This window comes from Piliocolobus tephrosceles, chromosome 14 (genome assembly GCF_002776525.5).
Source record: "Piliocolobus tephrosceles isolate RC106 chromosome 14, ASM277652v3, whole genome shotgun sequence".
NCBI lineage: Eukaryota > Metazoa > Chordata > Mammalia > Primates > Cercopithecidae > Piliocolobus > Piliocolobus tephrosceles.
The window spans coordinates 29,625,562-29,637,062 of NC_045447.1; the positions used below are offsets into that span (position 1 = coordinate 29,625,562).

Sequence of the window (11,501 nt, forward strand, 5' to 3'; positions counted from 1 at the left end):
TAGATAGATAGATAGATAGATAGATAGATAGATAGATAGATAGATAGATAGATAGATAATGATTGATTTTCCTAGCTGGAGAAGCTCAGTCTAAATGCTTTTTTACCCCCTGTATACTTTGCTACGATGTGTTTCTTAGGTATTTGCTAATATAAATAACTGTATCCTGCAGAGCCTCTTTCAGCGGCTCTGCTTTGTAAAACAATCCAGATTCCTTACACCAGCACAAGGTGCCCACAACTAGGTCCCAGCCCACCTGGGCAACCCCTCCTCCTCCACATGCCCAGGTGTTGAGTCCAAGAGCAGGCTCCCTGACCCCATTTCTCAAAATGGGCTCTTACTGGGGCTTCCACACTTCCACTTACAAGAATGGCCGCCCTGCAGGGACCTTTGCTCCTTCCCGACTTCCCCCAGACTGCCAATTCCTCCCTCTGTCATGTTGCCGTGACACTTTGTCCATCTCTCTCTGGGAGTGCCCCTCCCCCCATCATAATGGAACTAGGGCTTCACAGGCGTACCTGGCCTGTGGCCCAGAGCTGGCACTCAGGGAATATTTACAAATGCTGCAAAAGACCCACCGGTACAGGGTGGGAGGCAGCATTTCCTGGAGCTACAAGACTTGACAGCTTTTTTTTCTTTTCCAGAGCCAGTACAAGTTTGTGTGTGAAGCGATTCTTCGTGTATATGAAGAAGGTTTAGTCCAAATGCTGGATCCTAGTTAAGACAACTGTGAAAACGTTCATTCCTCTTTCCCAAGGGCATCCTCCTTGAGAGAGGAGGACAGACCTCTCTGGAAGCAGCAAGAGGAACCAGTAGCTGTGGGAAGGGAATGGGCACCTCTGAACCCAGGCACTTTAAACTTCTATAGAAAAGCTATCGTGTACATAGGAACTGGTGTAGATAAGCATGCAATTATGGCATCATGTAGACCTGTATTTCTAAGGAAAGATACAAAAGGGATCTCAGTTTGGGGCCTGTCCTAATGCCTTCTTCCCTAACGTCACCACACACACCCCTGTCGGCATCCTGGAGCAATTGAGACGGGACACCCACAGAGCTGTTGACCTCCCAGCAACAAGATGGTGTGGTTATCTCGGGTTGTTTGGATGTTTTGTTTGTTTCTATGTGTCAGACTGTAAGGGCTGAGCTTTCTGTGCTTCTAGGTGGAGCTGGAACAGTTCAGATTCACCTGCCCCGATGCTAAGGAAACCCTGACGAATGTACTCGATGGCAGGGTGCTGGGGGTCAGGCTGAAGGCTGAGCAACACCTCTCTGCCCTCCCTCCCTTTGTCCCATCTCCCAGCGACTTCCAATATTCATGTTTCTGAGAACCGTGTCCCTCTTCAGGTTCCCTCTTGGTGTCTGACCTGGATTAGTAATGTGCATTCAGGTGAATTTTCAGCTGAGGCTCTGAACTGGGACTCTCAGTGTGTTCTGGTCATCTTGTGGCTTAGTTGTAGAAGCAGGTGTGTCTCTTGCCTCTGCTTGCCTCCTACTGCACACTCAGCACCCACGACTGGAATCACCGACTACTGAATCTCCTACATGTATTGCTGCTACTTCAAGCTCCTCCACTTGAAACCTTATGATTTTCCCAAGGGGAGATGGGACAGTGTCATCTAAATATTCCAAATGTTTGGCCTTCTGAGAAAAGAGCTTCTAGTAATTGAACCATGGGAAACGCAGCTTCTGGAGGGTTGGCCACGCGGGTGTGTACGTGTGTGTGCCCAGGGGTGAGTGTTTCTCAGGATTCCTAATGATTCAAATTACCGTTGAGTATATATAAAGAATGAGTCTCTGTATAGAAGAACAAATGTGTGCATTCACCCCCAGTCACAATGGTCTCCATTGCATTTCAAAGGAGAGGATCAGACTATCTGAATATAAACACAATCTGATGTTAATTTATTCTAAGAACACCATCATTTTGATTGTCCTAAAGAATTCTGCCTTTGTGAATACTGTGTTAAATTTCTTAAAATTTGTGACAGGATTGTAGCAAATTATTATTTAAGGAAAATAAATTGCATAAACATTTAATGTGGTATTTTTAAACAGCGGTTTTTATGTACTCAGAAGAGGAAGTTAAGCCAGGTTCTTAATGGTATTTATAGAAAAGATGTTTTCATATTATAATGCACATAAATGAAGCCATTTTGATATTCAGCAAATTCGGTGCCAGTTGAATAGTTTGCTGGTGGCAAGACAGATAAAGACCTATATAGGGGGGTTCTTTATCTCCAGAGCTAGCATATTTACTTGCATACTTTCTGTCTTTTCCACATGGATATTTTACTGCTAAGTGGCAGAGGTGGAAGGGAGATGTCACACAGTAACACAACCCCATACTGAAAACAAGAAACCACCAGAAAGTTTGCAGCTAAGGGGCAGGGGATTCGTTCCTGTGCCCACTCAGCACTACTTGCAGACCTGGTCACTTAGAAGCTCTACCTCTCTTTCATTATCTGTAAAATAAAAACAATACTTAGGACTTTAGTTTGAACGTGAGGACTGAATAAGATCACACTAGTCATGTGACTTTTTATCAGCTGGAACAGCAACAGACACTGCTGTGGGTGAGTTACTTAGAAAAATTTACTTACGTGATTAGCCCAAAAACACATCAGTCAAAAGGAGAATCCACTGGGTTTTTGTTTCTCTTCTTAGAGACAGGGTCTCACTGTCGCCCAAGCTGGAGTACAGTGGCATGATCATTGTTCACTGTAGCCTCAAATTCCTGGGCTCAAGCAATCCTCGCACCTCAGCCTCCTGAGTAGCTGGGACTATAGGCACTTGCCACCTCACCCAGTTCTTTTTGTTTTTTTGTAGAGACAGAAACTTGATGTGTTGCCTAGGCTGGTCTCAAACTCCTGGCCTCAAGTGATCTTCCCACCTCAGCCTCCAAAACTGTTGGGATTATAGGCGTGAGCCACTGCGCCCAGCCTAACTGGGTTTTTATGAGAGGAAAATGGAAAATGCTCTTCTAGAAGAGAGAAAACAAGAGCACAAAATAATCTGGACTCCCAAAAATTCTCTTAGCAAAGCTCTAAGAAAGGGGAGGGTGGAGGGAACACTGGCATAAATTTAAATGCCATTAGGATATTTAGCAAATCATTTTGGTAAAAATGCATCGTCACCCTGTGTGCAAAATACTTGCAAAGTAGTCTAAATGTCTTTGGAGATGGATGTTTTACTGTTTTTTTCAAAACCAAATTGTTTATTATGGTTTCAGAAATGTGGCCATTATGGTCACAAAAATTTCTAAAAAGCCTACCAAAGGTTGCAAGCAGTCTTTTCTGCCACTGGGCAGGCCAGCAGTTCAGACCCAGCAGAGGTTGCTAGGAACAAAATCCAGGAAGTACTGGGAAGAACAAGACAAGAGAATTATCTAAAAGAGCAAACAATATAAGTAAATCCTGTAGCTATTACTTACAATTAAAATCCATAGCTCAAGATTCCTGTTTCACTACCTTATACACTTAAGCAATTATACTTAAGCCTTTTTTTAGTCCTAAGTGAAGAACTTCATCAGAATCAGGATAAATATTTTGCCTGGGAAATTTGGCTGGATATGAATGGAGAAGACATTTACATCCTACGTTCTGGCACTTTCTGAAAGATCTAATTAAACTCCACGTTGATGTGCCAATTTAATCAAGATGAGAGATCCCTCTTGGTGTCACCCTCTAGAACCCACACTTGGTGTTCTGACTTTCCAGAAGAAAAATTGCAACTCAGTTTGGTTAGGGGGCAGTGGTTGGATCACACACTTGTGCTAGTCTTTCGTTTTCGACCACAGTAATTCATATTTAAATACGCTTTTAGATTAGTTTGGACACTTGCTGCTGTGTTGCTACTTGACTTTTTTTTTTTTTTTTTTCCCCCCTTGGTCCCTCAGAAGTGAGCATTTGAGGGCAAGCGAAAAAGACCTCTTCATCCTTCAGAGGCAATAGAGAGGCAGCAGAAATGGGGGAAGACTGTGAGAGGCAGGGCTTGGGTCTAGTTCTGGACTTGGTCAAGATATGTTGCCCTCAACCCTGAGTTTTCTTAGATGTAAAAAGGGAAGGTTGGGCTGGGCTAGTGAGGTCAAGATTTGCCATTCTGGAAGCCTGATATTCCAGAGAATCAAAATTAATACTAAACCAAAGCTTTATGGCTGCTACAGAGACATGTCACATTTCTGTGACTTGTCACCAAGAGGTTGTCCCTCAGACTTTGGCGCTGTTGAATGCAAAGACAAGGATGGCCGCCCCCTGGTTCTTGCTTGTTGTCCTCAGCTGAGAGCAGTCTCGGTAAAGATGGCAAAGATTCGGTGACCTCCGACCAGGGACCAAATGCTTGGGAGTCTGATGGCCGGGCTGGGCCACGATTCATAGCTCTCACTCTGTTTGGAGCAACCAAAGGATTTGTGTGGAGTTATTTGGAAGAGGACATTAACTGAGCAGCAGTCTTTTCTGTGTATTTGGAATGTTTTTCATTCTGACCTGTTCTGTCAGTGATTCTACTGAAAAACAATTTGATCAATATAAAAACGTTCAAGCTATGCAACACTGTTATTGTCTGTTGACATTTTTATTCTAATTGATTTCTGCAAATCTTTTCTTATTTGTGTTTCCTTTTTCCTTTCATTTTTAAATCAACTCTTTTGGAGGCGAATGCTCTCTGCTCATCTCCACCTTCCCTCTGGTCAGGAGCATGAACTCCCGTGTTGGCCTTGTCCTGGGGTATTAGTCCATTCTCATGCTACTAATAAAGACATACCTGAGACTGGGTAATTTATGAAAGAAAGAGATTCAGTGGACTCACAATTCCACGGGGCTGGGGAGGCCTCACAATCATGGTGGAAGGTGAATGAGAAGCAAAGTCACATCTTACATGGTGGCAGGCAAGAGAGCTTGTGCAGGGGAACTCTAAAGCCATCCGATCTCATGAGACTTATTCACTACCACGAGAACAGTATGGGGGAACCTCCCCCATGATTCAGTTATCTCCACCTGCCTCCACTCTTGACATGTGGGGATTATTACAATCCAAGGTGACATTTGGGTGGGGACGTAGCCAAATTATATCACCTGGTGTGGCAAATTCTAGATCCAAATTAGGTTCCACCATCCTGACGAGTAGCTTTCACATAGTACGAGTTCACCTTTTGTCCTGCAGGGCTGCCAGGGTGGCTCCATGGTCACCAGGGTGTCACGTTCCTCCCCACTTGTTGCTTGGCCATCCTCACATTCCAGCTAGCAGGAGGGAGGCAAGGGGAGGAGAAAAGCGTGACCCCTCCCTGGAGGGGACGGCACCTGGGTATTGTACATCCTGTTGATCAGAACTTTGTCACAGGGCCATACCTATTGCAAGGAAGAGAGTAGAGGGAAGGTCATTTTTATTCCAGGAAACAATGTGCCTAACAAATTCAGGGCTTCTATCTCTGAGAAATGATAGGTTTGAGGGACAATTAGTGCTCTGCCATTGCTCAACCCTTTGGCTGCTCTTCTACTGTGACAGAGTCTGCTCTGTAGCCCAGGCTGGAGTGTAGTGGCACAATCACAGCCCACTGCAGCCTTGATTTCCCAGACTCAGGCAATCCTCCCACCTCAACCTCCCTAGTAGCTAAGACTATAGATACGTGCCACCACACCCAGCTTTTTTTTTTTTTTTTTTTTTTGAGACAGAATCTCGCTTTGTCACCCAGGCTGGAGTGCAGTGGCACGGTCTTGGCTCACTGCAAGCTCCGCCTCCCAGGTTCACGCCATTCTCCTGCCTCAGCCTCCCGAGAGTAGCTGGGACTATAGGCGCCTGCCACCTCGCCGGGCTAATTTTTTGTATTTTTAGTAGCGATGGGATTTCACCGTGTTAGCCAGGATGGTCTCGATCTCCTGACCTCGTGATCTGCCTGCCTCGGCCTCCCAAAGTGCTGAGATTACAGGCTTAAGCCACTGCACCCGGCCCACCCAGCTAATTTTTTAAAATTTTTATAGAGACAGGATCTTGCTATGTTGACCAGGTTGGTCCCAAACTCCTGGGCTCAAGTGATCCTCCCATGTTGTCATTCCCAAAGGGAGGGATTACAGGCGTGAGGCACTGCACCTGACCCACCACAGCTTCTATAGCCTGCTTACTCCTTGGGCAGTTTGTGGGGAGTCCCCAAGGTTACTTTCATGGTTCAGGAAGACCAGGCATGCAGTTTCTTAGATAATAGAATCCATCAGCTGCTCATAGCGGAAGATCTGCTCTGCTTCTGCTTCTTCGACTTAAACGTTGTTGCCTTGAGGCTGCCTGGAAGAGAAGCATGGGTGGGAGCAACACCCTTAGTCTGGTCTTTGAAGCAACCTGGTTTGCAGTTTCTGGCAGAGAAGCCTTATCTGCACTAAGGCTGCAACCTCAAGGCCACTGCGCTTAATAGCTGCAGTTCCAAGGACAAAAGCAGTTGTCATTGTCAGCGCTTCAAGACTTTAATCAACTTTGAAGCTATTGACAGCACCTCTCTGAGCAAAGCAAGATTCCCTCCTGTCTTAGCCTACTTACTGTTGCTATACAGGAATACCTGAGGCTGGGCAATTTATAAAGAAAAGAGGTTTATTTGCCTCACGGTTCTGCAGACTCTACAAAAAGCAGTGCCCCCACATCTGCATCTGGTGAGGGCCTCAGGCCTCTTCCACTCATGGCAAAAGGTGAAGGGGAGTGAGTGTGTGCCAATCACAGGATGAGAGAGGAAGCAAGACAGAGCAGGCAGAGGGACCAGGCTTTTTTTAACAACCTGTTCTTACCGAAATGAAGAGTGAGAACTCACTTCATCCCCAGGAAGGACATTATTCGTGAGGGATTTACCCCTGTGACCCAAACACCTCTCATTAGGCCCCACCTCCAACTTTGGGGAATGCATTTCAGCATGAGATTTGGAGAAGACAACAGTCAACTGTATCACCTCCCATCTCTGCTTGCAAGCTGGCTGGCTGTAGCCCCAGTTCATCTCATGTATACAGGACTGTGAAAAGCAACAAGGAGCAACATTCACACTTCTTGCATCCTCCCACCATTTTCTCTTGCTGTATGTGGCCTCAGTTCGAATGTAGTCCATCTTCCATATATCCAGTAGTAGATAACAATTTCATCAATGTTTAGCCGTTACACAAAAGGCAATATGTGTATCTTTGCCATCTGCTGGCCCACCAATTCCACTAAGCCACTGCCACATTTTAGATGCTATTTGCAGCATTTTGTCTTCAGGTATCAAATTCTGAATCTAAAAGTCAAAGTAAAGGTGGTTCAAGCAAAATGGTTTATTTCTCTCTCACGTAAACACCAGCAGCCCAGAGCTGGTACCACTCACTGGGGACCCAGGTTCCTCCAATCTGGTCACTCCCCTGTCCTCAACACACAGTTTCCGCATCATAGTCCAAAATGGCTGCCCCAGCTCCAGCTCCAACCATCACATCAACATTCCAGCAAGAAAAACAAAAGAATATCCTTTCCCTTTAAGTATACCTCCTCAAAATTGCATACACTACTCTGACTTACAAACAGTTGGCCAGAACTGAATCATATGGATACACTGTGCTGTGAGACAAGCTAGGAAAGGTAGTCTTTATCCCAGATGGTGGTACACAGCCAAAATTCAACAGGCTGAATTCAAGAGACTTTTATTGAAAAAGGAGAAATTATTATTAGGGCACAATTAGCAGCATCCCCTGCATATTATTTGACTTCAGATCTACTAAAGGACTGATTCATGAGGAGTTAACCTTACTCAAGACCCAGCACACAGGAACAAATGCAATTCTGTCATTTAAGCAAGACTGACCCACATTTTTTTTTCTTTTTTCTTTTTTTTTTTTTTAGACAGAATCTCTGTCGTCCAGGCTGGAGTGCAGGGGTGCAATCTCAGATCACTGCAACCTCTGCTTCCCGGTTTCAAGTGATTCTCGTGTCTCAGCCTCCCGGGTAGCTGGGATTACAGGCATGCACCACCACACCCAGCTAATTTTTGTATTTTTAGTAGAGACAGGGTTTCACCATGTTGGCCAGGCTGGTCTTGAATTCCCTACCTAAAGTGATCTGCCCACCTCGGCCTCCCAAAGTGCTGAGACTGCAGGTGTGAGCCACTGCACCTGGCTGTGACCCACCATCTTGAAGTAAAGTACTGATAGCTTTTGACAGGATCAGCGCCCATCCATTATGTACATGAACCATTTGAATAAGAATGGACAGATAACAAACTTCTAGAAACCCCAGAGTCCCAATCTTAATTATACAGGTCAGTCCTCATCTGTGACTGCCCTTGTAACCTTTGGTGGTTAGTCTCTAAGCCTCTGGATTCCTTTTAGGGTCCTGGAAGTCTCCAGAATTTTCCTTGAGGCTGCACTGGGACTTTCAACATGATTACCCAAACCAGAGGAAGATCCAGATAAGACTTGTTGGGATGCAGCAGCAGAGGTCTCAGCAGAGATGGTGGCAGTGAGGATGGAGGTGAAGTGGTCACGACCCAGACATGATTAAAAAGAAAAGCAATGAGTTGAGACCTGGCAGGTGTGCAGGGGCAGAAACAGGGCATGAGGCCATTTCATAAGTTGGGCAACTGTGTAGATGTTGGTGCTACAAACTAGAACTAGAAATGGGGACAATGGTGAGATTGTTCTTTGGGCTTCTAACATTGGGGACATGTGTAACCAGTCTGAAGAGTCTCAGGCAGCTATGTCTGAACACAAACCTTCATTCTCAAAACGATGCAGACATTTCTGGGTCCTGAGCACTTCAATCAGCCACGGTAGATGCTTTTTCTTTTGTGCCATTTCTATTTACATTTTAATCCATTTAAATGATTTCTTTTTTTAATTAAAAAAAAGAGAGAGAGAGAGAGAGAGAGATGGAATTGTGCTTTGTTGTCCAGGCTGGTCTCCAACTCCTGGCTTCAAGCAATCCTTCTGCCTCAGCCTCCCAAAGTGCTGGAATTACAGGCGTGAGTCATTGCACTTTGCCCTATTCAAATGATTCTGTAATCAAATCCAGTTATTAAAATTGCCTCTCTGGGGATAAGCATGCAGTTGTCTTAATATGCTCAGGCTTCTATAACACCATAAACTAGGTTGCTTAAGAAATAGATATTTATTTCCCACAGTTCTGGAGGGAGGGAGTCCCAAGTCAAGGTGCCAGTAAATTTGTTTCCTGGCCAGGACTCTCTTCCTAGATGGCAAATGGCCACGTTCCTGCTGTGTCCTCAAATGGTGACAAGAGGGACCTGCATCTCTTCCTCTCTTTGTAAGGACGCTCTCTTTGTAAGGACGCTAATTCCATCATGAGAGCCCCACCCTCCCGGCCTCATCTAACCTACCTCCAAAGGCTTCTCCAAATACCACCCCACTGGGCGTCAGGGCTTCAGCATATGAATTTGGGAGGGGACATAATTCAGTCCATAGTGCAGTCGACGTCGTATTTTATCATAATTGTAAACAGAAGTCCAAGTCCTCTCTCTCAGAGGCCTTGTTGTCCCCCAGAGCCCCACAACAAGACAGGTGAGGAGGGGAGGACTGCTCATGTGGGGTCCCCAGTCTTGGTCCTGTGTGGTCCTCTGCTGGCTGGTGGTCTTGGCACAGGCATTGTGTGCTTTTCTTCAGTAGTGTTCAGCTTTACCCTGGCCCTCTCCAACATGGATAAACAACCCTCTTCCTTCTTCTCAGGGGTGTGGGGAATCACGCCATCTTCCAGCCCCCACCCCAACCCAGTTTCTGAGTCACGCAGCCCATCACTCAGCCAGGTGGTTCTGTGGACAATCTTATGTTCTTACCATCTCTGTTCCTCCATAGAAGGCAATGTAAAGGAAGCCCCCCCAGAGCTATGCAAGGTAGCAGTATTGACCATGCTTCCTCACATAGACTGCAAGAACCCCTGTGCCAAATTCTGCACTGCCCTGGAGCCCCGCAGATATCACATCGCAGCCAATGGCTTTCTAGCCTAACCTGAAACCTGCTCCAGCTGGAACTCCATCCCCTTCCCATCTGTGCTTTCGGAAGTGGGTCCACACTTCCTGTTGTCCTTCATACTACCCCTTTTACCACCCAACAGTCAGCCCAAGATTCTGATGGAACACTTGTTGAAAATAAGCCTCATGCCTTGGAGGCTTTAACTTGCATCTTTTCATTTAATGCCAAGTAGACAATTGTAAGTAAAGGGAGGAATTCTCTCTCCCCTCCCCTCTCCCAACTTCATACCCCAGGCAGAAATGGTGGTGCTTCCAAAGTGGTGTGGCAAAAGAACAAAAATAAAAATAAAAAATAAAGCGGTGTGGCCAGTAGCAATGTCAAAATCCCATCTCAGACCTGGTCCCTGAGAATGCCACTACCACAGCTCCTAAGCACAGAGCATGGCATGAACTGTTGACACCACTGAGGCCCACTCTGCCCTGGACCCTGACCAGATGGGGCCCTGCAACTATCACCCTCACTATAATTAATCTACATTGTTCTTGTTTCTTGACTTCTCTGAATTGTGATTACGAGTTAGGGGCAAGACGGATGCGGTGGCTCATGCCCTGTAATCCCTTTGGGTGGGAGGTGGAAGACTGAGGCAGGAGGATCACTTAAGGCCAGGAATTCAAGACCAGTCTGGGTAACATAGCAAGTCCTCATCTCTGTTTAATAATAATAAAAAAAAATTAGAGATGATCTCTGGCAAAGCCGAGCTTGTGCGCACATGCCTAGCTGCAAGGGAGGCTGAAAATACAAGAATTTGGCATTTTCAGCCTCTGTAATTTGAGATGTGGGAATTGATCTCTGCCTTACATGGTGGAGATGTCTCCAAATGAGAAGCTGGATGATCAAAACAAATGTCCACTATAGTCCACCCCTTTCAATCTCAATATTCTCCTCATACTTGTAAAATATAACAGCACCTGGCAAAGAATGACCATCCCTTATGTAAGTGAAAATGCTTACCCTTCCCCAAAAGTGGCCAAACAGAAGTCTCCTTAACTTCAGCTAGGGGCAAATCCCAGATCTCAATTTTTTTCTATTTGGTCATGAGCCTATCTTACTTTCCCATACTCTATGGGCTAAATTGTATATGATTTAACTATCAGCATTCCCCATAAAACAATAAAAGAAAAAGGAGGAGAGAAGGAAAATTAGATATTTTAAATTATACATAACACAGCAAAAGAAAAAATACAATAGAACTCCCTGGTGTGAGGGGGCATTGCCCACCAGGCAGGTGCTGTCTGGACTCTGTCCAGATTGTGAGTCATTCTGCCCTAGGCCTCTGGGGCTCCATCAAGAAACTGAGATTTCACTGAAGCCAGGGGTAGGGTTTTGGTTGCAGTAAGAGACCTACCCAGCAAACAAGGAAGGTGTGTGAGGCAGAACGTGCTTGATTGTGATCAAGGCCAGTAAGTCCAGTTTCTAAACAAAAGAGATGCTATTTATAAACCTCCATCAAAACTCAGTCACTTGAAACCAACAACTGAGAAAAGCCTAGAAATATACTTTCTAAAATAATGATTAAAGTTATAGTCT

At 45.3% G+C, this 11,501-nt stretch overlaps 1 protein-coding gene across 2 annotated transcripts in view; it reads left to right on the forward strand.

Annotated features, from left to right (window-relative positions):
• The window catches only part of PTPN3 (protein tyrosine phosphatase non-receptor type 3), an 85,866-nt gene extending 83,925 nt beyond the window's left edge, over positions 1–1,941 (forward strand). The window contains exon 24 of one of the 2 annotated variants that reach the window (XM_023202146.1): positions 645–1,302. In XM_023202146.1, the coding sequence (XP_023057914.1) occupies positions 645–722 (78 nt within the window). In that variant the 3' untranslated portion in view covers positions 723–1,302. Of the gene's footprint in view, positions 1–644 lie in introns of both variants that reach the window. The other variant, XM_023202136.1, reaches the window with a different exon arrangement.
• Positions 1,942–11,501: the final 9,560 nt, after the last annotated feature.